Source organism: Protomyctophum parallelum (genome assembly GCF_964188405.1).
Source record: "Protomyctophum parallelum genome assembly, chromosome: 4".
NCBI classification, from domain to species: domain Eukaryota; kingdom Metazoa; phylum Chordata; class Actinopteri; order Myctophiformes; family Myctophidae; genus Protomyctophum; species Protomyctophum parallelum.
In genome coordinates this window covers 38,074,982-38,102,954 of record NC_139700.1, presented here as the reverse complement: position 1 = coordinate 38,102,954, position 27,973 = coordinate 38,074,982, and the positions used below count along the sequence as shown (strand labels likewise).

Here is a 27,973-nt window from a genome sequence, read left to right as displayed (position 1 = left end):
ACGCATCTTGTCATACTTACAGTTGACAAACTGCTGCTCCTCCTGTGAGTTGATGCTGACCAGGTGAGAGTTGAGTTCCTGGCACCGTTGCTCAGCATCAAACCAGGTGTCTCTCTCGGCAAAGTGCAGATAGCAGCTACCCATGAACTCCAGCCAGCCATCAGGACAGCCCTGCACCACTACACATGATACATACACATGTAAATACCCCCAAAAATAAATACATAAATAAATAGATAAAATACAAATAAAATAAATCCTAATAATAATAATAATAATAATATAAATATATTAATAAGAGATATAGCACTTATTCTAGGTGCTGTCCTTGGTTTATCAATATCATACAATGTTACACATAATTATGTCCTGATCACTTTCCAGGAATTGCATAAAAGTATCCCAGATTTCCCAGAATTTCTTTAATTTTGCTTTGACCACAAAGTTTGACATGACGCCATTTTCTTTAACCACATTGCCAGAGTATAGCTAGGGCCATCCGTATTTTTCCACCTCAATGCAATCACCCTCCTATAGCTTAAGCGGGCACTTGGAAATGGCGTTTCAGTAGGTTGTGTGGTGGGGTTTTAACTGTATTGTACAGTACCTGTGGTGCAGTCTTGTCCTGTGTAGCCATGTGGACATTCACACAAAGCCAGGCCGTCCTGCACAGAGCATCGTCCTGCTCCACAGGGGTTTGGATCACACGGGTCTACAGCGGCTGAGAGCGACACACACACACACACACACACACACACACACACACACACACACACACACACACACACACACACACACACACACACACACACACACACACACACACACAGAGTGAATTAAGGGGAGGGGAGTGTTGCACGCGCACTGGCGAAGCATGATACATCCTTTAACCACACAATTTGGCAAAAATAGAGGAACATTCTGCAAAAATAGGTGAACATTTGGCAAAAAATAGTCGATCTACAAGCTCACAAACTGTTGCACTGTGAGCTCGTAAATTCATGAATGAACACATTTTTGAGTGGTGCAGCCACTCCAATGCACAGCATTGTGAGTCCCTATGTTTAGGGTCTGTCTGTCTGTCTGTCTGTTTACAGTACAGTACAGTACAGTACAGTACAGTACAGTACAGTACAGTACAGTACAGTACAGTACAGCACCACTCAGTTCAGACCCTCTTTTGTTTTTAAATTATATTGAGTAAATCAAATATATTTTTGTTTCTGTATGAACAGAACTCTGGGAATAAAAAAACTAAAATAAATTAAATAAAAACCTACCAAAACTAAACGTTAAACTAAAAACTAAACTGGCATTCTGACACTGTAGCCAGAGATGTCATAGTGATATGTAGCCTGGAGTATTATCAACAGGAGAATTCGGACTAATGTGTTATTTTGTTTGAGCATTGCTGAAGAGTGCTGATCCAGGGTCAGAGTTCCCTGACGCTAATGTCACATTTGCCAATGACCTTTTTATGTTTTCTCCAAAATGGAGCACACTGGAGCACACGCTGATAAATGATGTGTGTGAGGTTAGTTCTTGTGATTGGATGAAATTTGTAACCCAGCTGAAATTTTATTTTCTGTTTACTAAAGAGCTGGAGAGACCGGGAGACTATTGTTACTGAACAAACACACTATAGCTATGAACTAAAATATAAAGCTTTAACTTTTCAACAATAAACCTTTTGTTTTAACCAAAACATATCACTTACAGCACCATCACTTACAGCACATTTTAAATGGCAAATGAACAAGCTGATAGATGTCATTCCCCCCTTCTAAAGCAAAATGTAAATTATTAATTTTGTGCAAGAAACAAAACCTAAAATTATATATTTTAAAACACTACAGAAAAAGCCATTTTCATGGCAGATAACAGACCACATCATTTAAACATACCATCAACTACAGCTGGCTCCTCCACAACAGAGGGTTCTTCTAGCAAGAATGATGGTGCGGTGGTGGGGCTGGTGTAAGCTTCCGCATGCACGGTCGTCGCAGCAAACTCCTCTGTGGACCCGGCCAATTCTTCCAGTACCCGTTTTGGCTCCAGCTCCTCCTCCTCCCCGTGACCCGATTGGCCGAGGTTAGCGAGGTATTCTGAATAAGAGATGGTTGAGCCGGGAGGTAAAGCCACAGACATGCCTTCAGCGGTGTGTTCACCGCCTTGCTGAGATAACCCACTGGCTGAAGAAAGGTGATGCTGCTGGTCCCAAGTGGTGCTGCTACCACTGAACGACCCTGACGTGCTCCCTGAGCCACTGACCTCCACCACCCCGCGGCCCTGCTCCGGGTGCTGACCAACGGCCGGTCGAATGGTCACCTCCATCATCCCGTCGTCGGTGATGTAGATGACGTCCCCACGAGGCTGGGAAGCATCGCCGGACGTGCCGACGCTGGGGAAACCGGACGGGAGACCGCTGCTGTGGAATCCGGACGTGAATCCCGACCCGGATCCGAAGGGCCGATAGCCGGATACTTCCTGCTCCCCGGAGGGCTGTTCCGTTAGATCGACGAGACCCTGGTCGACAAATAACACACCGGGAAGTCCAGAACCAGTGGAGGTTATACCGGTGACATCCCCACTGTACAAACCGCTAACTCCTCCTGATCCGGAAACATGTTCTGACCCGCTGAAATCTACCCCCCCTCGGCCGAGCTCCTGCTGCGTGGGATGAGCTTTGGAGATTTCCACCATCTCCCCGTCCACCATGATGACGGTTGTGCCCTCGCCGCTCGCGTCTCCGCTTGAACCTGAACCCGGGTGTGGATGCTGTCCACTGAATCTGTCAACCTCCAGACCAGACCCAGAGGCCGATCCAAGTCCACCGACCCCAGAGTCAACCTCTCTGCCGGGGTACAGGGTGTCTGTGCTTCCCTCGCCGGCCTCCTGGGGCGGGGGATCAATACCTCTGTAGGTGGATCCCTCTCCAGAATCGATCTCATCGATCCCACGGCCGCTGAAGGTGACGGACACGGAGCCGTCGCCGCTGCCACCACCAGACACACCGGACAGCCCAGACCCGTCCCCGCTGGGAACGACCAGAACGCCGCTGCCGCTGGCGGAGACCTCTGCCGAGCCAGACTCAGACACGTCCACAGGGACCACTGGAGGGACGATGGGGCTCACTAGAGAACACATACGGGAAGCAGTGTTCATTTCGTTGACTAAAACAATGATCGTCGACTACCTTATTTCACTGACAAAACGAAATTAAAACTAATATGATGATTAAAAGTAAAACTAACTATATTGACAATTTCGTCAACAAATAAAAACGGTCTTTCTTTCTTTCTAAATGTTCGGCAAGGACAGAAGAGAACCACTAGAACTAAAATCGGGTGTTGCACTCTGAAAATAGCAGACTCGTTGTGAGTGACACATTGTAAGCGACACATGGGCTTGTAGATCTGCTATTTTCAGCATGCAACCAAGTGTAAAATCAGCCATTACAATGCCATCTATGCTAGACCAAATACATTTTTGTCAACAAAAATGTTTAGTTCTAGACTAAAACTAAAACTTTTCAGATTACTTTATTAAGAATCGTATGACTAAACTAAATCAATAATTGCTGTCAAATTTAACACTGATGGGGAGAAGAGAATAGCATCATCACAGGAATTGATAATGTTTTTGGCTTGCGACAGTTTCCCATGTTTTGAACGTACCAGGAGTAAGATGGTCTGTTGTGATGGTTGTCTGATTGATGATGACCTCCGTTATCACTACGGTCACATTCACCGCAGTCTCGTTATGAATCTGAACTGGAGCCACGGTGGGCTCAACTGGGAAAACAGAACAAAAAACTGTTCCACTTCACTGAGACAACCGGTTAGCATCGCTGTCAGTCCTTCAACAGGATCACGACCTACACAGTTCAGAGTTCAGAATTGATACAATGCAGAAGAGAATGTGTGATGTTGTTAAATAAAACATCAGGTTAAAGTTAGTTAGCCTATAACGACAATGACAATGGTGGTGGTAGTAGTAGTAGTAGTAGTATTCGTCGTCACTTTTGTCAAACTGCAACGTTGACCATTTGATGACAAGAAAAAGTATAAAATGTGTCTTTTGATCATTCTTCATAATGAAGGACTGCGTTGTATAGAATAATGACAAAGGGCTGATTTAAATTAAAACATTAGGATATCGTATGTGTGTAGTCCTATAGTAGGAGTCTTACTTGGAATCATGTGGTCCGTTATAATGGTCTGCTTGGTTATGACTTCTTCCACAACTCCAGTCACTGCTGTTTCATTTTGAACCGCAACAGCAGGGGTCTCAGCTGAGGAAAAAACATGTGTTACAATTATGATTTTATGTGGCCACACCCACCAGTTCATTAAGTATCCCTTAGCTGCTGAGTTAGCACCACCCACCTGGACTTAGCCGCGCCCACAGCTGTATGATAGTGGGGACGGGTTAGGGGAGGGTATGATTTTATGATGTCACTAAAGTGGTGTATTTCGATTGGGCCTTTTGACTCAAAGGGTTTCAGCTTTCAGGAAGAAACCAAAAATACACAGGGAAGACATATTTGAATATTAGAGTAATGTTAACTCACAAACAGAAAACGTAGGCACTCCATCTTTAAAACACCCCCAGCAGAAATGTCTGCCAAAAATAGCCGATCTACAAGCTCACAACGTCTTGCATTGTAATGCGTTGTGACCTTGTAGATCTGCTATTTTTGACAAATTGATTTCTTTAGAGTGAAATAAGAACATACTAAATGCTCTCTTCACAAATACATCTGCTTTATCAAGTATCGAGGGTTTAAGTGGAACTGAATTTGCAGCTCAACAAAAGCTAATGTCACACTCAATAGAAATCTCTGCGATATGATTGTTGTGACCGTTTTCTTATCACGATAAACGATAATAACGATTATTGTCCCCATCTGCTTAACCCATTTTAGGCGGGAACCCCTTTTGGTGTTAGCATTACGTTATGCTTTAGCTATTTAAAAATATCAGATCTACAAGCTCACCGAGTGGCGCGCTACGAGCTTGTAGGTCTGCTATTTTTTAAAAATCGAAGAACGACTGACATAGAAACATAGCTTTTTCAGAAAACTGTCATTTTCAAACAGACATTTTTAGAATCTGATCTCAGGTCAGAATGGCCTAACGTCTCCCTACCTCTCAGGCAGTAGGCGTCGTAGCGAGAGTGCTGGTCGGGGTACCCGGTCCGGTTGGGGAAGGCGTAGATGGTGTGCACCCCGACGCGGCCTCCTCCGCAGTGCGCCCGGGGGTTGGTGATGGGGTAGCGCACGCTGTGGTCCAGCAGCCACCCGGGACGACACTTGTCCAGGCCCTGGTTCCAGGCCGCGTACAGCTCTCCGCTCGTGGCCAGCGTGGTGTTGAGCTTCTGGCAGTGCTGCACGGCCTCCTCGTAGGAGAAGCTGTCGTAGTCGCTGGTGTAGAACACCTCACCTGATGGGGGACGGCGAGAGAGAGGTCTGTCGATAATTCATTTCTGATAGGGTTGTGACGATACGGTAACTGCATCGATGCAACTATTTTAATTTCAACAATTCAACATCGATATGGATAATATGCAAGCAGGGGCGGCCTTAGGAAGGCCCGTTTCAAGACCAAATATGAGGCCCCCATACAGTATATACCTATGACAATTATTCTCTTGATACAGGTGTATTGATACAAATAGTTTTGACTGTTCAATATCGCACGCAGCCATTACTCTCGACAATTACGCAGCAACAACACCTCGTCTGGACGGCAGATCTGTGCATCTGCAGCCATCACTGTGTTCAGTGGCGTGCACACAGACATTTAGAGGGGCAGGTGCTCAAGTCAAAGTGAGCGTGTTGATGTCTCTCACCTCGGAGACGATCGACGTAGCAGAAGACATCGTAGCGCTCGGCGGCAGGTCTCAGGCCATAGGACCTCACACCTGGGAGGAGGTCCAGATTACCTGAACACCTGTCTCTGGGAGACACTATGGGATACCTGCATGGACACGGAAGAGAAAATGGCTTTCTTGGCTCTGTATCGGTTTAACCGAGACACACTTTAGATGTCCGGTCCAAAGACCAGTTTGAAATCTCCACTCTAATAGACCATAACCACATAAACCCTACAGTATATTCTCTGTTGCACATCAAATATCGAAGATAGCTGGTTATTTGCTTCCAAGTATTTGCCTATTTCCGCAGAGTATTTGCCTATGACATGCCAGGAATGGGAAAGCTATAGCGTTCATGCAGGTTCTCATACCTGACAGTCTGGTCTCTGAGCCAGCCTGCGTCACAGTGGTGCAGGCCCTTCTCATAGGCAGCCTGAAGCTGCTGGCCGCTGGCTATGACGGCTCCTACCCGCTGACACGCCAACTGGGCCTCTGGGAAGGTCAGGGCATAGCGTCCAGTGATGTCCCTGTAATGGAACACCACACCTGGGGGCAAGAGGAAGGGGGTCATTTGGACAAGAGTGGAAGAAGGAGGAACAGTTGAGATGGAGAACGGCAGGGAGGGACAAAGACAGTGGAATGGAGGGCAATATGAGAGAAGAGGGGAGGGGAGAAATGAGAGACAGACAGAAAGCATAATGTAAAAACAAAACGACAACAATGGAATAATGTTTTGATGCCTTTAGGAATACTGTAAGTAGCAATTACATTTACCATCACCCCTTCTAATAAAACATATAAATCAATTCCATATCATTTTAGAGCACACCCATATATTACCCTTTGAATACTTGTGATAAGGACCCCCTCAAAAACAAGATGATATACATTTCAAGGGGCTATCCTTTAAAAAAAAAGGGACTATTATTATATTAGAGAGAGAACTGTAGAACTTTCCATTGCATTCCATTCTCTCTTCCTGAGGACAAAAAAAATTAAAACAGTAACGTCAGTAAAGTTCACTGACCAGTAGCAGCCATAGCAGTGTCCAAGTGTCTTAGGTCCAGTCCTACTGTGTCGGTGACACTGGGGGGGACAGGCAGAGGGGAGAGGGTTGCCAGTTCTCCACCGGCCTCCTCCTCCTTTCTCCCAGGTGTGGTGAGGTGGTGTGGTAGGTCCACGGGCCCAGGGGTGATGGTGATGATGTCAGGGAAGGGTGTGGTCAGCACCGGTCCAACAACCTCACCGTCTGTTGGAGACAGCACATTATAATTATTGTACTGTAAGTACAAGTGTGCATTGTACCATGATGTTTTATCTGTTTAGTATGTTTGCAGTGTTGCTACTTTACTACACTTATTCATTATAGTCATTATAGGTGAACATTTACGTAAATAATCTGAAACTATTAAAAAAAAGTTATATCACAATGCATTGAATAACTATTTTCGTGTGGTTGGGCAAGACCACCGCATATGGGTGCACATGATACGCCCTTCAGTTATGCTAACAATGACTTTGACCTTTGATATTAGGCGCAGAAAAAAGCCCTGTTTCGTTAGCGTAAGGCGGCTTGATGTACATAACATGAACCCTGGACATGACACTAGTAAGACGGACATCCCGTTAGATTAAATGATGCGTTGTATGGTCCTGTTAATATTTAAAAAAGAAAGATACATCATTATGGAATAGATGGTGCACTACAGTATGTGGATTGTGGTCCTTCAACCCCTAACTGAAGATGTACCTTGATAACACACGGCATCATAGCGAGAGTCCGGGTAGGGGTATCCGGTCTGGTTGGGGTGCAGGTAGATGGTTCTCACTCCCAGCAGCCCTCCTCCACACTGGGGCCTGGCGACGCTGATGGGATAGCGAACACTGCGGTCCCCCAACCAGCCGGCGCTGCATACGTCCATGCCCGCCTGCCACGCCAGGTACAGCTCTCCGGTCGTGGCCAAGCGTGCGCCCAACTTGCCACACTGGTCTCCGGCTTCATAGAAGGTGAACTTCTCTACCGACGTGGAGTAGAACACCCTGCCTGGGAGGACAGTCAGAGAGGGGGGGTTTGTGTTATATTTGTATGGTTACATGATTTTGATTGAACACAGTTCACAACACAGTTTCTAGAAATTGAGACATAGGATATTAGCTTTATCAAACCATTATTGAATACAATATGCACGTCTACGTCTATGGTGGGTTTCCAATGATAAGGTGCCAACTTCAGTGGCAATAATTGACCACATACTAATGTATATCCAGCATGATACCATACTTTTAGTCAGTGACAACAAGTAAGACGCGCAAACGCGGGAAGCGAACGCAGCTCGTAAATTGCAATAACAACAATTAGAATAAATTACTTTTTTTTCTTTTTAGTTAGTATTTTTTAAAAGTTTTCTACTGTGTGTGTGTGTGTGGTTGTGTGTGGTTGTGTGTGTGTGTGTGTGTGTGTGTGTGTGTGTGTGTGTGTGTGTGTGTGCTACAGCTGCGCCCTCTGGTGGCGGGCGGGTGGTGTTACAGCGGGACAGACACACAGACATGATCTGCAGGGTCTCATAGTTAGTGCTCACTGCGTTCGCAACTAACAGTTTGAAGTATCCTGATGATAACCCCCACACATCTGGGCAATCTGTCACACATGAAGTGTTCCCAGCACAGTGGTGTGTGTACCAGGGGGGCAGTCAGCCAGATATTTCGTGAAGCCTCATTTGAAATCGGTAGTTCATATAATGGCCTGTCGTGGCGCTGGACTGGACCCAAAAAGCCCCATAGCTCCATAGAGGCCCATGTATTTTGGCCCAACTTCACCTAGACTGTATTACCTTAATAAACATGGTCATGAATACTTTCTTCTTCCAGTCACTAGTTTAAAGTCTCATTTCTAATGTCATAATATTCTTTTTGGAAAATTATGGTCCCATTAATTAAAAAAATGACCATAAAGTCGCGTATGTTCTGAGGGGCGTGGCTACCGTTACAGTCTATGATCGGGATTCCCCTCCCACTCAAGAGTCTTCTCCTCCCACTCGAGTCAAAATAAAAACCAACGGAGAAGAAGGGGGGAAGTCCCGCCTCGTTGTCTGGGCAGCCAATGACCAGCTGGTACAAAACGGAGCCAGCCAATGGCCAGCTGGTACCAAAAGATGGCGACTTACATCAGGAATTAGCATATCATTACAGGCTTCATTTTACGTTCATGTTAGACCCGGGGAACGCTTTGTCCATATTTTTTACAGTCTATGGTGTGTACCTGACATCTTGTTAGCAAAACAGTACACATCATAGGTCTCATTAGCATCTCGGACTCCATAGGTTCTCACTCCAGGAAATCCCTCTTTGTCTCCGAAGCAACCATCCCGGGGTTCGTGGATGGGGTACCTGCAGTGAAACACACAGGTGTCAATGAATATACTGATTTGTAGGCGATACAAGAAAAAATATTTGATTGTGTGCGATATGTTGAAGGTTCTCTAGAGAGTAGAGAGTAGAGTAGAGAACTGGGTTCCTATTGTTACCATTGTTGATTGATGTTACGGATCACAGTCTTTCTGAGTATTTAGTTAATGTTTGTTATGGTTAATTATTATGGTGGTAATTGGTTAAGATGGGAATAATTGTAATAGTGTGGAAATGTTGGTTTTATGTTGATGGAATTTATTATAATTTGTTTCCATCTGTGTTTCATGTAAGGTATTGGAGGTGAATGGAGTATGTTGGAGAGTGAGAGAGCCTGATGGCTGGCAGTGATAAGTGAATGATTGAATGCAGACTTGGCTGTGAGATTGACAGGTCCCCGCTCGGACCTTCCTGATTGGGTGTCCTCGCCCACACCCTAATCCCAGTTGGCTGGGCCATCATCCTGTTGCCTATAAACGCTCAGTTGAACTTGAAGTTGCACTGGTCGGGACGACAGCAGTTTTTTTTAGATAGTTAATTTTCTTCACAACTGTAACTAGCACCCTGAAGCCAATACTTCTTTTGAACTAAAAATAACAAAGAATTGAATCAATTGTCTCTGCTGACAAAAATAGAGGGATAGCGACAATAAAACGTAAAGTTCTTTTTGAAAACGGTCTCCTGCATTATTATGTTATTTCCCCTTACCCTAGACGGGGTCGTAACAATTGAAATCCTGATATGTTATTATAATGACATTTCACTTCAGGGACTATACATGCTGACTACATGCTGCTGCCTAAAATAAAAACCAAAAACGTCTGAAACATTGCCCATATTTGGCGTCATAGATACATTACAGGCTGGCCACTTGAAGTCTGAGATCATTGGAGCCACGCATTCCCATTTTGATCCTGAGATCAGATCCAGCCCGTTGGAGATTAATACGTTTATATTGTATTCTAAAGATTTGCAAATACACTCAAATACACAGGCAAGCAAGCCTGAATATCTGAATATCTGTACAGTATGTAGACGAAGAAGCTTCAGACAAAGTTCGATTTTAGCTACATTTCCAAAGCAAAATGCCCACTAAAGGATATTAGTTCAATGACGGCAGTGTTTTGGGAGGAGATCAACATGTATTCATCCCCTTAAATCCAGATGGAAATGTCATCATACTAACCTAAGCTTTTCCATTTCCACTTTTAGACTTGTTGTAAATATTTCACAAGCCTCTCTATTTTCAGGTTTAAATAAATATTTAACATTGTGTAATATAGGTCTATATAGTAGCCGGACCAAAACATTTCTTTTGAATAAATGGTGAATGAATAATCCAAGAATAATGTTTAGGGCTGCTATATCTTTGGGAGGGCAAAACACAGTGAGCTCAGCAATGCCGGGAGCCCGCTTTACGGAAAATATTAGCAAGACCATTATGAATTAACTTTGGTTTAAAAAAAATAGCAGATATACAAGCTCGTAGCATGTCACATTTTTCACCCGGTGCCAATTGCCTAAACTGTAATCCTGGGTGCTAATCTCCCTTTGCCAACCTGGGGAGAGCCCCGAACTGAGCTCATGCTTCCTTCTGAATCCTTCAATGAATGAGGAGTGAGCAGGCCGCTCCTTATAACCTGACAGGGGGGAGTTTCCCCGGTAGGAAGGGCGTGCGCGTGGAAGGAACACGTTATTCCAACCAGTTCCTTTCTCCTCCATCAGGCGCCCTGGCTGGCCAGGGGGAGGCAGTATATAGAGACTAGGATTGTAAATAGAACATTTGTAACTCAAGTCTTTGCCTTTGGGGGTCTCCAGACTGGACGTGTTTATCGGGGGGAAACGGGGTAAAAACGCAGCAGTGTGCAGACACCTTTAGGATTTAGAAGACATTTTGTAGCATCGGCCTCAGGTCTTAATGGGTATTCAAAGTCCTATACCTGACGGTCTGGTCAGACAACCAGCCAGCATCACACTGATGGAAGCCGTCGTCGTAAGCAGCCTGGAGTTGAGCAGGGGTGGCGATGCTAGCGCTGTTCTGAATACACGCCGCCCTGGCCTTCTCAAAGGTCAGGGTGTAACGGGTAGAGATCGCTCTGTAATGGAACACAATACCTGGGAGGGAGGGTGAGAGAGGGGGAGGGAGGGAGAGGGAGGGAGGGAGAGAGGTATTGAGAGAGAGGGGAGAGTGAGAGAAGTGTGTAGCATTCATAGAATAATGCGACACACAGACCTGTTGACCTTCGGGTCAAACATCTGCTCTCAAATACTACTGGCTTTAAAGGAATATAGTTCACACAAAAGATGACTTGTTTTCTATCAATTACTCCCAATGAAGCCTTGAATTCATGGAGTTTTGTTTTTAGTTTTTGTCACATTCCTGAGCCAATCGCAAGGATGACCGGCGGAGGCTCAAAGACTCAAAGAGTCTCCTACTGATTCTCCTACTGACTGACTGACCCGCTCGGTCATCAAATTATTATCTCAGGAATGTATGTGACAAAACCAAAATCTCCTCGAATGCAAGGCTTCGCGTGGTGTGTAATTGATAGAAAATAAGTCATTATTTTAAAGCAAACTACTTCTTTAAATACATTTTAAAACTCTCATTTGAACTATAGTGACGGTGTGTGTATACCTTGAACATGAATGTCCACAGAGTCATAGTTGTCCTCGATGCCCTGCATCACCTCGCAGCGGTACGTCCCCGAGTCCTTGGAGCGCAGCTCGGTGATCTCCACGGTGGCGTCGGTGGGCACCAGCGGGTAGTTGACCATGGTCACGCGGTCCAGGTACTCCTGCTCCACGTGGACCTTGCCGTCGGCGGCCACCAGGATGAGCGTGACCTTGCTCTTGGTGACATACGTCCACTTGATGCGGTGCGAGAGCGGGGCGACGGTGGGCGCGCCGGGGTCGTTGACCGTGTTGTCCTGGAAGTAGCATGGCACCACCACCTTGCTGCCCAGCAGGGGCCGGAGGGGCATCTCCACGGGGATGCTGACGCTCAGCGTCCCGTCTAGGTCTGCATGGAGGTGGTGGACAGACAGACATGATGGGTGTGTGGGTCAGTGTTGATTTGGTTAGTTTTAGTTGTAGTCTTTTGAATGAAATTCCATTTAGTTTTAGTCATATTCTAGTCCAGCTCAGTGGCCTTGTGGTTAGAGTGTCCGCCCTGAGACTGGGAGGTCGGGGTTCGATCCCCGGCCGGGTCACACCAAAGACTCTAAAAATGGGACCCAGTGCCTCCCTGCTTGACACTCAGCATCAAGGGTTGGATTGGGGGTAAGTCCCTGCGACATACTAGCGTCATGTCCAGGGGGTGTACTTGTACATCAAGCTGCCTCATGCTACAGAAACAGGAGATAGGCTCATGCCCTATGGGCCTCATGGCTCGGCAAGGCTACTTATATTTTAGTCATCTGAAATGTTATTTACTTTTAGTCTAGTTTTAGTCGATCATCATAAGATTTTAGTCGTGGTACAGTTGCTGTTGATGGTATCGTAAAGCCTGATTTTACAATTGATTGCATGCTGAAAATAGCCGATCTACAAACTCACAATATGTAGGCCCTATTTATTATATTTTGGACAAATATTGTATATTTCCCAGTATGATAAAAACTGCATTCTACTTTGTCTATGAAAAAAGTGCAATGTGAATGTGATTGGTTGCAGCTCGAGTAAACAGAGAGAGAATGTAGAATTCAACTGTATTTACAGTTATCTGTCTGGGTAGGTAAGCGTAACAAACTCACCGTCATGGTCTTCAAATGAGATGGTCGCCGTGATGAAGGGCAGACACACGCACAGTAGAAGGAGGGGGGTCATGGTTTCCTAGGGAACGGGAATAAATGAACATTTGAGAAGATTAAATTTGATGATATTGAATCAAATTATATTCAACCAGATTAGTGTTTATTCATGAATCTTGACAAGGTCTTCTATACATGAGTGGAACCCTTCATGCTTCTAGCTGCACCAAAACCGGGAAAGCATCTGTGTCATTTTCTATTTTATTTAAACATTGGCTATTAAAAACAAAAGAGCTGCAAGTTTGTATACATCTGCTATTTTTGAACATTAAAACACAAATCTTCTCTTCTGTGGGTCCCTGGTCCGGGGGCATATCAATTATTTGGGGGTCCTTGGCGTGAAGAAGTTTGAGAACTACTGATTTAGAAGGCATTTGTAGAATCGGCCGAATCGGTTTAATGGGTTAAAGCGTTAAAACAATAAATCTAATGAGAGAAAAAAACCCTAATTGTTTTCTGCTTTCTTATCGGCATGATGGAAGGGATGTCTATAGCCTATCAGTGGTGACAATGTACTCAACCCCATACTTGAGAAAAGCATTATAGAATATAGACCATTGCTCAGTCAAAAATTTACTTCACCAGAGTACTAGCTTGCTTTTAAAAAATACTTTAAATATTATTTATCATACGTAGGTCTACATGCTTTAAAAAAATACTATTAAGCATTCAAAGGTAAATAAATAGTAGTAAAAGTACATTTTGTTTTTAAAATCATTTTAACATGTTGCTGTATAGACGTTTCCCCCCAAAACATAAAATGTGTTACTAGATGACTCCGCTACATCTAGAAATGTAGTGGAGTCAAACGTACAATAATTGTCTTTGAAATGTAGAGTAGGGAAAGTCTTAAATACCGTACTCAAGTAAAGCACAGATCACAAAATATGCTTACGTACAGTGCTCAAGTAAATGTAGCATATTTCATTACTGTCTACCACTGGTCTACAAGGACATCGTAAGTTGGTAACCATAACTAGACACCACCCTACACACAATACAATGGATCTAAAAAGTCCCATAAATGTGGTTGCGAAAACAATTACACAAAAGTTATTTAAACCCTCTTTACTAAAGATGCTTTACCGCTTCATGTGAAATTAATGGTTATATAAATAGCAGAAATCAATCTGAATTCAATGGTGTATTTTATTCATAGCTGAGCTGACTATAACTCTCTTACATAGAGCTATGAGGTTTTCCCCATAGTGGTCATGTAAGCTAATAGTCACAATGTACAGTAGATTAGCTGTTCAGGGCCCTTAAACACCTTCCATTGGCAAACATGGAAACATATGATGTCAAAAGTCTCACGTCTCAGCCAATTGGAAATACTAGACATGGACTAGTGAATGGAACCCTCTTTCTGTGCGCTGGCAGAGGAAGCATTTTCACGTCGGCACTTAAACTGATTTATCATCACAGGTAGAGAGAGAAGTACGACTCTGTTTTCATTTGTCTTGTTAACATCTGTGAAGAGTTGGACTGAGAAGTGGAGATAAATGTGTGCCTGTGACAGTGTTTGAGCGTGTTCTATTTCTGTCTGACGCACGCACGCACGCACACACGCACCCACGCACGCACGCACCCACGCACACACACACACACACACACACACACACACATACACACTGTACTGTTGTCAATGTAAAGTCACCTTTCCAAACATTACAGCTCATTACTAACAGTTACCAGCAGCAGCAACCTCATCGTCAGTATACTCATGCAGTACAGTCGGACAGTATAGCACATTATAGACTAGTCATGTGATAAGAAGTAGTAGACAAAGATACTAAGTGTTAAGTAACAGACGATTGATTGATTGATTGATTGATTGATTGATTGATTGATTGATTGATTGATTGATTGATTGATTGATTGATTGATTGATTGATTGATTGATCGGTCCGGTCGGTCGTTCGTTCGTTCGTTCGTTCGTTCGTTTGTTCGTTCGTTCGTTTTGTACACATTGGCAAACACTTGATGCAAATGACAATAATGATGAAACAAACAACAAAAGCAGCAACCACAATACATTACAACAACGGCAGAGTGAGGTCTGTTCAGCAGCTGTCTGGATGCTTGCATTGCAGGGAGAGAGTAGACTGAATCGTTGAGGGGTTCTGAATATAATATAATTCAGATCAATCATAGGACTGAATCATTGAGGTCTTCTGAGTGTAACATCATTCTGGTCATAAGGGGAGCAATAATAGGACTGGATCAGTGTGCCATCTGTGACATGAGGAGGTCTTTTTACTTGCTGTCCTCAGGTAGATTACTATTATATTCTGAGGAGAGCAATATTATATGAGGAGTCTTATACATAAGTCAGTCACTGGAATGGACTGACACTTTTCAGTTGAATATTGCATTGCTGACACACCCATGTCAGGAATATCACATCAACGTTTAGGCTCATAATACTGGAGGATTTCATTAGTGCTTGCATGGCCGTTAGAGAGACTGCATGCTCTGGGTACGTTAATTTGTATAGCACCTTTCAGTGCTTTCACACAGAAACTCTAAGTGCTTTACATAAAAGGGCATTTAAAGATTTAAATAGGTATAGTAAAAAAAGTCTAGAAATGAGAAATCAAGTGAAAAGGCATGAACCAAAAGTGCTATTATGGTTTTTCTTCTTATACTATCATGTGGTCAGGGGAGAGGGCAGAGAGCTGGAGGACAGAGAGACCCTATAGTGTTGCAGATGATCAGCCTACTGATACATGTGGGAAATCTAAATTCAATGGGCTTGCACATGCAGCAGAGACATCCAGCGCTAACATATCTACACGTACCTACACCCTGCACTGAATTGAAAACCAATCCTGAATAACGCCCCTTTCTGAACCCTGTACACCTTTTTTGTATTTTGGATGACCGTCATCCCAAAAATGTTATACACATTCTGAGGATTTGTACTGTACTCAAGTACTCAAGTATTCAAACTATTTAAATACTTATTACTCTTACTCAAGTACATCAAGTACATTTCCAAGACAAATTATTTTACTTTTACTCGAGAACATTTATAGGAAGGCTATAGAGTACCGAGTACTTTTGTACTGGTTGGCCTTTTTTAAGGGTCCATGTCTGGCTTTCAGATGTCATGTGGCAGCTAAGTCTATGGACTTTCAATGTTTGTCTTATTCATGGGAAACCCCCAAAAAACAGCCCCCCCCCCAAATCAGCACAAGCCAGATATGTATACAAAAGTGTATAACCAAAAAACTAAAATCTTGTGCTGCTGTTTTTGGTTATAAAATATTGATTTTGGCAACACAAAATCTTTCTCAAATGTCATATATACTGTACATATACCTAACATCATTCTGAACCAAGTATTGGTGCCTTAGTTTACTCATATTTTAATTTAGATCTTGAAATCTAGCAAATTTGTTAAAGAAAACGCTTCAACTTAAGTGGTTGACACCCAGCACAATGAAACATACACAGACACATAGCCAGAAGCTTATGTTTCATACATAGAAAATGTCAAAACCTACTGTGTAATGAGAGGTAGAAAAGAAAAGCAGCGCATCTTGGCCCAAAATGGTTGAAAATCTGTCAACATGTTGCAATTTTTATTTATGCAGGCCTCGACGCGTCATCATGCATCACGTTTTCTCCCCATTGTTTTGGCATAGGTATGCCCATAATATGCTCTAAAAGTGTGGAAAACATATTTGTCATTTCCCAATGACTTTAAGGTTTGTGCAGACCTTCTAACTGCTCCCCATGGTGGATCTGAATTCTGCAAACTTGGACAGCAATTAGCTGAGTAATGCTGAATAGGTTTTAAGTTATTGTAATTATGTATCCAACTATCCATTTCTTAACCAATCACAGTGGGAGTGAGTCATTACACAATAGATCGTTTCAACAAAGCGATCTGATTGAAGTAGGCACCTATGTGCTTCAAGTGAGCATGACGGAAAACCTATTCAAAATATAAAAAGGCCATTACCATTTAAATGGCTTGGTTTGAATGCTTCTGAATGTTCTTCTGATTGTGATTCTATACCTCGTCGATGGTCAAGTATGTTATTTCAGTATATTGACAGCTGAGCTTAATAATAGCCCTGAAATTCAAATGCTCAGAGCACCTGATTGCACTGCTTTGTGCTGTATCCAACATGGCAGCCCTGTCAGACATCAACTGTAAGGGCACGTTCAGAAGGAACGCTGCACCCCAGAACTTCTTTCCCATTTAATGGTTTCTATGTCAGTCGTTCTTCGATTTTTCAAAAATAGCAGACCTACAAGCTCGTAGAAGTGGCGCGCTATGAGCTTGTATATCTGCTATTTTTCAATAGCTAAAGCATGACATGATTCTAACACCAAAAGGGGTTCCCGCCCAAAATGGGTTAACATCTTAGCAAAAACTCCGACAGTCACAGAAAACCAGAAAGCCCGCTTTAGCCCGCTTTCAGCTAAAAGTGAGCCTACTGTAGGCCTATACAGTATATCACAAAATCATCAAGGCATGCATGATGCATATAGCAGGAAAAGGTTACACATGTAAGAATTGTGGTTATAATCTGTAGCCTATATACAGCAATGAATTGATAATATTCACACATCTTATATAAAATTTGTGTTCTTCAGTGATGCTTGCGGAACTCGACTTCGTCTCGTTCCTGACCGCATCCCTGTCGTGGCAATAATCACATTAAACAACACCCTCTCGTGTAATATTGCTTAATTAATGTATGTAGGCCTACAGTATGAGGAGAACATCAATTTGATGGTTTGATCTTTACATGAAATGAAATCTCACAACCCTATTTTTGTGGGATTTTTCTGTGGATGTTTAGTGCAAGATGCTCAAGATGGCCTGCAAAGTGAATATGCAACCACCTGATAATAAATATGTAATATAACAATATATATATAATATATATAAATATATAATTTACTTACAGTAGTGCAACTCACAAACTGCATGATCGGAATAAATGGCAGGAACTTTGACAGTTGGCAATTCATTCTAACTGGCAGAATAACACTGGCAGCTGTTGCATCGCTGATGATATTCACAGCAAGTTCATTCTGCCAAGAAAATAAATATTTATATGAATGAGTCATGGACTACATCCTTCCTCCAGCTTAACTGGTGACGGTCACAGCCTCAGCTAAGCCTCAGCTGGTTTAATCATGAATGTAGTTTGACACCCAGTTGAAACACCTCAGCTCAGAATGACCATACCATTTATTGCAAAGCTATTGCATTTAGTATGGCGGTGTGGCTCATCTGATCATCTGATATATCAGATTTGATCTGTGCACCGAGACACAGCTCTGATATCAACAACGAACCCCAGAGCAGAGCATAACATAAAGACATAACAACAACAACTTTTAATGCATCCATATACCGTACCACATAGATACTGAACATATCACATGATCATAATACAATCCATAGAACACATTATAATCAGAGATACCCATAACAGAACTAGATACCACTAGTATAATCCATAAATCTCGTTTATAATCACAGAATCACCCATTACAGAAATATGCCACAGGGAGGAGGCCGGGGAGGTGGAGGACATTTTAACGCTGACCTCTGAACAACCGGGACAGTCAGCTAGCATGAAGACTGAGGACAGCGTAGTGACTGCTTTAAAGGACACTTGATTGAATGTGGGCGTGAGTGAGTTAGCTGGCAGCCAATGAGTGTGAGGGGAGTTGACATGGAGAGAGACTGCTGATTTAAAGGAACGGAATTAATTACTGATAGAGAATGAAGGGGAGATTATATAATAATAAAACGTCTGCCTTCTGTGTCTCAATGAACTATCGCTGCGCTGGATGCTATATAATGAACATGGCTCGATGCTTCTTAGCCTGACGACAGGGCGAGAGCTACTACTAGACATGCGCATCATTAAAGTCTTTACTGTATTGCCAATATTTTGAAGTTGAGAATCAGTGGCGTAATGAGCTGAGGTGACAGGCAGGTTATAGAGAAAGACAGTCACCTCAAGGGTAAAGGTTATGCAGAGGGCCCAATATTTGCTCTGTGGTCTCACTCTGATGTATCCAGGATGGCATTGGCACACTGTCCTGTTTGGACGGACACAGAGCAGTCTGACTTTGGCAGAGAGAAAACAAAAAGGCCTGCTTTGACATGATAGAAAAGCAACAGGGAACTAAAATGTTTTCAATAAACGATGGGTCAAAAGTGGGTCATCAGCAGCATAATTATTTTCTTTCAAAGAAAGTTTGTTAACCATTTGAAACCTGCCGTCTCTGTATTTTGCGCATGTCATTGTAGGCAAAAGAAATCTGAAAAGTTCAGAAATAGATGATCTACAATACTCACCACACGCCACTGTCATTATGACCGTGTCATGTGGTAGAGTATAAAAAAGGACATAGTATGAAGTATAAGTGGTTAAATGCACATCATGTTAAGCTGCCCATGAAAATAGAATTCAATTCATTAAGGGAAATTGAGTCCCAGGAGGAAGCCGTGCGCTGCCCGGTCTGTTGTTGTGGTCGCCACCATGGAATATTTTTCAACACAACAAGCGATTACACCGTTTTAAAGTAGATTTTCATGACAAGCAACATACCGGTAGGCAGTCTAGCTTGAAAGACGGCCGTAAATGGTCCGCAGTCAACCTGTTAACACAATTTACTGATTAGTAAAGTCTGCGCATAAGGAAGCACATGTTCTATCTAAAAAAGGCTACTTCTGCTGCTTGAGTAAAGCATTTAAACATAGTATGCTGTTGCACCTCTGGTTTTTAAGTCAAATTAAGTCAAACTATATGAAACTATATGAAAGTATATATTTTTATATTTGTCTGCGGAATCATACATTTATTTGTATCTTTCTGCTTGAGTGAACTAAACATTGTCAGTAGTCCATCACACTTTATAGTTTAGTAATCATTTTTGGAATTATTATTTTCAGTGTCCATGTCTGTCAAACATTGTCAGTAGTCCATCACACTTTATAGTTTAGTAATCATTTTTGGAATTATTATTTTCAGTGTCCATGTCTGTCAAGCTCTAAATGAAAAGATGAAAACTTAAACTAAACGTGTTCTTATCGGCCCACTGCAGCAGAGCCCTGCTATAGTTATGAATGATAGAACCACCCTGGATGTGAGGTCATCACTCCGTCAACACTGTCAGCACAAAATAAGTCCCAACAAAGAGCTACCTTGTAGCGACCGTGGCTCTGTCAAGGTCCATAGCCTTCTACTGCTTCAGTAGTAGAAGGCTATGGACCAGAGCTATGTCAAGGTGTACTTCCAGAAGAATGGATAAAGGGCCCTGACAGACCCTTAGCCATGCAGCAAGTTAACCAATACACCTCACAATACATAAACAGAGCAAATGCCATGGAATACCATTCACAGTCACTCCCCTGTTACAATGTCTAGCCAACCAAAACCCCTCTATACAGCAGTGGTTTTGAAACTTTTTCATGAAAGTCCATTATTTATTTGGCATTTAAGCCACGGACCACCATGAGATTTAGATTCTCAGACCCAAAACTATAGGATACTTTGTTATCGTTGAAGAAGATTTTGTCCACAGTTCCATGCTGATATTGATGTGGTATCATATAGGAGAGACAACAGGCAAACGTTGATCAAAATAACAATTATTCTATACATTCTAATTGTGTAGAATTCTAATGCAGATGTTTAACAATATAACTCTTTGAGAGAGTAAAATGAAACCAATTGGACCCATAAGGATAAGGGTTTCATTTTACGCTTTCAAGAGATAAAGACCTAATAAGGGTCCATTTGGTTACCAACCACCTTCAGCACCCCTTAAATTGGGGCTTATACTATCCGACTGCTCAGCGGCTCCGCGTGTCTTTAAAATGCATCATTTAAACCCAGGACCACTTCAGAATGTACGCTGGCATTGTGAGCGAGCCAAGCCTGGCCCAACTGGGCCGAGCCGAGCCAAAGCCAAGCCAATCAGCTCTTTCTACCTCTCCACAGTGTGTCCATTCAGTCGTTGAGGCAGGTCCCCCACTACCCCCACCCCCCACCCACCCGCATTCAGCCACAGTGGTATGCTCCCGTCCCCAGTTGAGGTGGAGTGTAATAAGGCCTTAGTCTGTTCCAGTGGTGGGTGGATGCGTGTGTGTGCGCGTGCGTGCGTGCGTGCTTGCGTGCGTGCATGCGTGTGTGTGCACGCGCATGCGTGCCTTAGTGTGTGCGTGCGTGTGTTGGGTGGGGGGGCAGAAAGGAGGGTAACCCAGCCAAGGTAAACACGTGCAGGCAAGCATCCAGGGTAGGCAGACCCCCCTCTGCTCTCTCTCTCTCTCTCTCTCTCTCTCTCGCGCGCGCGCTCTCTCGCTCTCTCTCACACACACACACACACACACACACACACACACACACACACACACACACACACCCTGGCACTGGAACAGAGTGGACATTGATGCACACATGTGCACGGACACACACTTGTGCTATTGCCAAGGGAATGTGCAGGTTAGCAAACACACAGACATACACACTCACAGACACACGGACCACAACTGCGCACGTGAATGCGGACACGCGCGCACACACACACACACACACACACACACACACACACACACACACTGCCGATATGGAATGTACGGGTGAGCACGTCTGATGGCCTGTGGTAAAGAAAAACCTATGGGTGTGTGTGTGTGTGTACTGTATGTTGGTATTGATACATACATGTATACTGTAACAGTGTGTATGAGAACACACACAGACGTCTATACAGTAGCTGTACTGGGTGGGGAAGGTAAATACATACTCAGCTGTTTACACATACATTAGCATGTACCTACCTACATGGTCTATAGTATATCATAAAAAATATGAATGCATAGCAGGCACGTACCATATGCACATTATGTCCCCACACGCACGCACGCACGCATGCACACACGCATGCACACACGCACGCACGCATGCACACACGCACACACGCATGCACACACGCACGCACGCACGCACGCACGCACACAATGTTTAAGGTCTATCAAGATTCTTCGGAAGCAAAGGTGTGAATATTCACATATACCTTATGGCAATTCCATTTGAGACTACCGTTAGCATAATGCCTTACTAGTTTTTTTTGTCAAATCACAAACGTACAATGTGCTACATTCATTCACTCTGCCAAACGTCCATAATATGACATGATCATTTGTTGTACAGGACAGGAATCTTGTCTCTCTTGTCATGTCAAACATAAAATTGCTCCACCCCTGCAGAGAAACTATCTGGAAATGTCCACATTTCTGCAATCTGCACATGTTGGTGACATTTTACTAAAGCTCTACCACACAAAGGCATGTCTCCCTGCATTCATTTCACTTACAAATTGACAACCAAGCACAGCTAACAGCAGTTCATAAGTCTCCGTTTTCTTATTCTGTAGTTCCTCAAGTCTATAGGATGTCATCATTTAGTGCAATAATTGTTCAAATAATCGAAATGTAACATAGATGCAAGTTTCAATGTAATGTCACTAAAGCTTTGAAATAAATGAGCAAATAATACAATTTGATTAGACATTAACCCAGAACATACAGACTTCAGTCATCCTACAATGTAATACAAACATGGACGAACCCAACTGACTGTGAATACGCAGTATATTCACCACAATTACCTTGTGTCATGAAATTGCAAAAGTACATTCCATTAAAAAATATCTACCATCACCACATACACCAATATAGACAGCCTCGCTGCTTTTCTCACCTACATCCACAACGACTGTACAACAGATACCCTACGATATTGAATTCATAATGAACGTATTAAGCAAAAACCTCCCAGGATGCAACTGTATCATCATCAGTGCCAACAGCAGACCATCCAAACTTTATCTTGAGTTCATCCTCAGCACGGCACCTCAACAAACCTGTCTAGTCCGTTTCCCTCGAGCCTTGACGGTAAGGCCAGTATCGCTGAAAATGACCCTGTGTAGGATAGTAGTAGACACAGACGTAGTAGTAGTAGTAATATCTTCTACACATACCCTTCTTTGCTCCAAGGCTTCCAGCGCCAAGAGTGTGTCTCTCTGGGTTTGTGACGGACGGAGGACTGAGGGCCTCTGACTCCCCTGTGTGTCAGAGAGCAGAAAGAAGCTTTATTCAAACTGCTGCAAGGTTAGCTGTTGGAGAAAGAGAGAGAGAGAGAGAGAGGAGAGAGAGAGAGAGGAGAGTGTGTGTGTGTGTGTGTGTGTGTGTGTGTGTGTGTGTGTGTGTGTGTGTGTGTGTGTGTGTGTGTGTGTGTGTGTGTGTGTGTGTGTGTGTGTGTGTGTGTGTGTGTGTGTGTGTGTGTGTGTGTGTGTGTGTGTGTGTGTGTGTGTGTGTGTGTGTGTGTGTGTGTGTGTGTGAGAGTGAGAGAGAGAGAGCGAGGGGTGAAAAAAAGCAAAAGAGGAAGGGGAAGGATTGATGGAAGGAGTTGAAGAGAGTGAAGAGGATGATGGAAAGAATGAAGTGGGGGAGAGAGGGAGGGAGGGATAGGGAGAGGTGAAGAGGTAGAGATGATGAGAGGATGAGAGATGGAGAGAGAAGCAAAAAAAGGTGCAGGGAGAGAGAGAGAGAGAGAGAAAGAGAGAGATGGATGTCTCTTGCCAGAGGATGAAGTCATTGAAACTGTTGGATTTGAACATCAGAGAAATCAAACTGTTCTTTATAAATGCCATATTCCCACACGGTCACTTATACTGTAGCAGCTCTGACTCACACTTAAAGAGTCTAGCAGTGCTCGACTTCAGTCACAAAACAACATTTTGTGTAAATGTTTCCCCTGATTCGATGCGACAGTACAATAGAAGTGCAGTGTCTTACTTGACAAGTTAACTGCATTACACAGTGAAGTGAATGGGGAGATTCACCACAGTAAACGAAACGATACACTCATCACCTGATTTAACCGTTTGCCAACGAGCGCACGCACACAGCCACACGCACGCATGCACACACACACACACAGAGCACTCTCTCTGACCTAGTAACAGGTAGCTGTCATCTGTGTTATAGACTGACTGCTACGATACCTGTACACGTTCTATCATGGTTGGCACATGATTATTTCGAAACTAAAATCAAATGTTCAACTAGGCTATATTTTGGTTAGTGTGTTAATGTGATGGTTCATGAGAGAGGAGACTCGATCTAGGTCTAGACTCTAGACGCAATCACCTCAGCCAGGTACCCTGAGTACCCTGCATTGTTGTAACTCTTTGAAGCTTGCCTCAGGTGTGAACAAAACACACAGTGAGAAGAGATCCAGTAAAACTAAAAGACAAGTAATTTTACTGTAGTATGCTTGGTTGTGCTTGAGTGTTGCGCTGTAAAATCTGCCATTAAGGCTCGCCAAAATAAAGATTTTGGCGACAAAACCAACCTTATATTTAGTTGACTAAAATCGTATGATATTTATAGTCTATACCAGGGGTTTTCAACTGATTGTGAACCAGGGACCACCACCCTGACTTAGAATCAACCTGGGGACCACTGTTGTGTTGGGTGGGGATATGGGGTAAGGGCTAAGATTAATGCTTTTGTAACACTTGCTATGCATCCCATGTGTGTACATTCCACTGTTTCTCAACCAATTGTCCACTGACTAAGTATAATTTCCTAATAATAATGACTCAACCAGACAATCCGCTGCACTTCCCGCTCTTGAGATGATAACTCCCTTTTTCTGTTGAATTTCTTGACCTCCAATTTGTCAGTAAATGACTACATGGACGGTCATCATAGGTCACCAGGTCATTCAGTTCACTGTTTCTCAACTAGTGGAAAGACATTTAAAAAAAATCAACAAATCCTACATTACTAAATGAATGGTCAGGGACCACATGCAATACTTCCAGGGACCACCAGTGGTCCACGGACCACCTGTCAAAAACCCCTGGTCTATACTAAAAGTTGACTAAAACTAAAACATTTAATATGACTAGTAAAATATGACTAAAACTGAATGAAAATGTAGTCAAAAGATTATGACTAAACTAAATCAAACGTTTGTGTCAAAATGAACACTGTTTTTGGGACCAAAGTGAAATGATTTGAATGGGCTGACATAGCCATATACTTATAGGGTATGTGCATGCTTTAAGTGAATGGCACATCGAGTGGAAAATCGAGTGGCAAAGCAACATGCAAAGTGAGTTTAACATTGTATAATGTTGTTTAATGCAATCAGACCCCTTCTCTGGTCAGTTTGGACTCAGTGATGCATGCATACCCCTCTTCCAGCACCTTTAGCAAAGATTTTGCCACTTGGAGCAGTGGTCAACCTTTTAGTTTGCCATTTTATTTTTGGTTAGTGCATTAAATCCGGTATACGTGGTTCTGCAAGAGGGATGTAATATTTGCTTATTGGTTAGTTATAATCATTAGTCAAACTAGACTTGTACGTGACCTGCACGTGACCTGTACGTTACCTGTACTAGACCTGTACGTGACCTGTACGTGACCTGTACGTGCCCGTCGGCTACCGGCCTACTTGAGAACGATGCAACTTACCCGTTGTCAACTTGTCATAGCACCCATTTTAACTGTTCGTCTGTGATCCATATGGAGATCTCTGTATCTGTCTGTCTGCCTAAAGAGTGCTGCAAACTGACTGTGAAAAGTGGACTGGTTAAGTAATCAATTTGCAGGTGTGTGGTTGCCATGGCAATCAAGTGGCTGCAAATTGCACAGGTGAGAGGAATTTGGGCTCATTAGGCCCACTGGCAGAGCCTGACCAGAGCCTTTTGTGGTGGTTCTGGACAACCGTGGGTCCGACCGACTCGATGCTGGGAACTGCACTCCCTGCGGAGGTGTGGAACGTGTGTGTCGAATTTGAAGTCGGTGGGGCATTTATAGTAGGATTTATGCAATGTCAGACAGTGTCCATGGGTTATTGCTGACATCACCCATATAACAAACGCCACATACTTGGCAACAGTTTCAGATATTCTTTAATAACAACATTTCAGTGTATCAACACAAGCAATTAGCAACAATCTGTAAATCTGTATTTAACATATCAGATATCACACTGCTCTGGTGACACCTGAGGCTTATCAGAGGAAGATTTGAAGGTTGTAAATGTACATTTTATGTTTGGAGCTTTTAGTTTGTATCCTGTGATTCCAAACACAATTGTAATCCCTGTGTTTACATAAGTTAGCTTGCATTTATTGTATTGCTTTTGATTTTGAGAGCCTAACTGAATGTTGAGGACATGCAGTTGGTAGTATGCACATTAGCCAAGTGACCTACTACGACATTGTGTGAAAAACTGACCGTTGGATAACAAATGAATGTTGTCTTGCATGTTTAGTGTATCAAGTGTCAGTCGAAAGGCATGTGATTTGACTCTATATCGTCTGAGAATGTGAATGTTGCCTGCTTTAAGTCAGTGATATCAAGACATATTGTGTGTGTGTGTGTGTGTGTGTGTGTGTGTGTGTGTGTGTGTGTGTGTGTGTGTGTGTGTGTGTGTGTGCGCGCGCATGAGATTTAAATTAGGCTTGTACATTTTTGTGTGCATGAGCTTCATCTGGAGTCGACGAACGTGTGTGCCGTGCATCCATGCACGTGTATGTTTTAGCTTGTGCTGATATGTACGGTATACACATCTACCCTCCGCGTCTCCGTGCGTTGAGTTCAAAGTTGCGTGAACTAACATTGGGGCTGAGGTTATAAGGAAAACTGGCCGTTTCTAATGGTAGCCACTCTGCTCTATTCAAAGGCCTTCCATCCCGGCTGTGTTCTCCTCTCTGACGCACACTTAACCTTCTGCATCTCTATAAGGAAGCTTGTTAAATGTCCTGCCACACTCATTGGGTTCTTTATTTACAGAGCTCCTAGCTCCACAGTGTTTGACCAGCAGTTATTCCTGAGAGAAATAGCATCTCGAGGTTTGCTCTCCGCGTCACACGGGTCAACACACTGCGTTTCCTCATGTGACATCAAAAGGTTTGAAGAAATAATAACCTTTATTTGTACATGGGGTTGTCGTTTGATAGATACGTGTGCATATATAAATGCAAGAATCCCGATGCTGGGACTATAAATATCCCTTCCTTGGTTGAACTGCTGCATTCTGGGTAAATTTGTGACACAGAATGGACATTTTTAACTGGTGTATATGATATACGAGACCCATGCATGTCAGCCATTCAGCAGGCTTCCTCTGTGACTGTGAATGTAAACGTGTGTGTGTGTGTGTGTGTGTGTGTGTGTGTGCGCAGAGGAGCCACACATGGTTCCCTCACCCCCACAGAGACACAGATTACGTAAATAGAAGCTGAGGTCATCATCAGATACTGTAACACAGTCTGTCCTATGTCCATCTCAGCACAATGCACTGAATGTTGAACCACTTCATTCACATACAGTATGTGTCTTTCAAATAGAACCCACACAGTGCATTATAATAGCATTGAGTGGTTCCATAGTGAACCTTTATGCATGCTAAACCCCCCCCCCCCCCTTTAAGTGTAACCGGTATTATTATAGCCGTATTCACAGCAGACGTGTGAGTTAACTGGAACACTATTGTTCTTTGTCTGCAGGCAGAGAACTGAACATTATTACACTGTTGTAGGCGAGACATTTCATTGAGGTTGTTAAAAGTGCAGAGTGGATGGACAGGCTTTATGGGTGGGGGACAGTTTGTGTATGCGTGCGTGCGTGCGTGCGTGCGTGCGTGCGTGCGTGCGTGCGTGTGTGCGTGCGTGCCTGTATGTGTATGGAGGTGTCACTATGTAATGTATATACCTAAGTCCCATGGGAACCTAGACAGACAAACTGACAGACAGGCTGTATTGTTCTCTCCAGTCTGCACTTTAAATAGAGGGTATTGTGTTAAAAATCAATAAAT

At 43.3% G+C, this 27,973-nt stretch overlaps 1 protein-coding gene across 1 annotated transcript in view; it reads right to left on the bottom strand.

Moving 5' to 3' along the window:
* acanb (aggrecan b) overlaps positions 1-23,254 on the bottom strand; it is a 29,481-nt gene extending 6,227 nt beyond the window's left edge. The window contains exons 1-15 of the mRNA XM_083763350.1: positions 23,118-23,254; positions 13,038-13,116; positions 11,921-12,304; positions 11,223-11,397; positions 9,137-9,264; positions 7,628-7,921; positions 6,905-7,126; positions 6,249-6,423; positions 5,854-5,981; positions 5,151-5,444; positions 4,193-4,294; positions 3,678-3,794; positions 1,905-3,134; positions 608-721; positions 21-179 (exon numbers count right to left, since the gene is read on the bottom strand). Of these exons, the coding sequence (XP_083619476.1) occupies positions 21-179; positions 608-721; positions 1,905-3,134; positions 3,678-3,794; positions 4,193-4,294; positions 5,151-5,444; positions 5,854-5,981; positions 6,249-6,423; positions 6,905-7,126; positions 7,628-7,921; positions 9,137-9,264; positions 11,223-11,397; positions 11,921-12,304; positions 13,038-13,110 (3,595 nt within the window). The 5' untranslated portion in view covers positions 13,111-13,116; positions 23,118-23,254. The remainder of the gene's footprint in view (positions 1-20; positions 180-607; positions 722-1,904; positions 3,135-3,677; positions 3,795-4,192; positions 4,295-5,150; positions 5,445-5,853; positions 5,982-6,248; positions 6,424-6,904; positions 7,127-7,627; positions 7,922-9,136; positions 9,265-11,222; positions 11,398-11,920; positions 12,305-13,037; positions 13,117-23,117) is intronic.
* Positions 23,255-27,973: the final 4,719 nt, after the last annotated feature.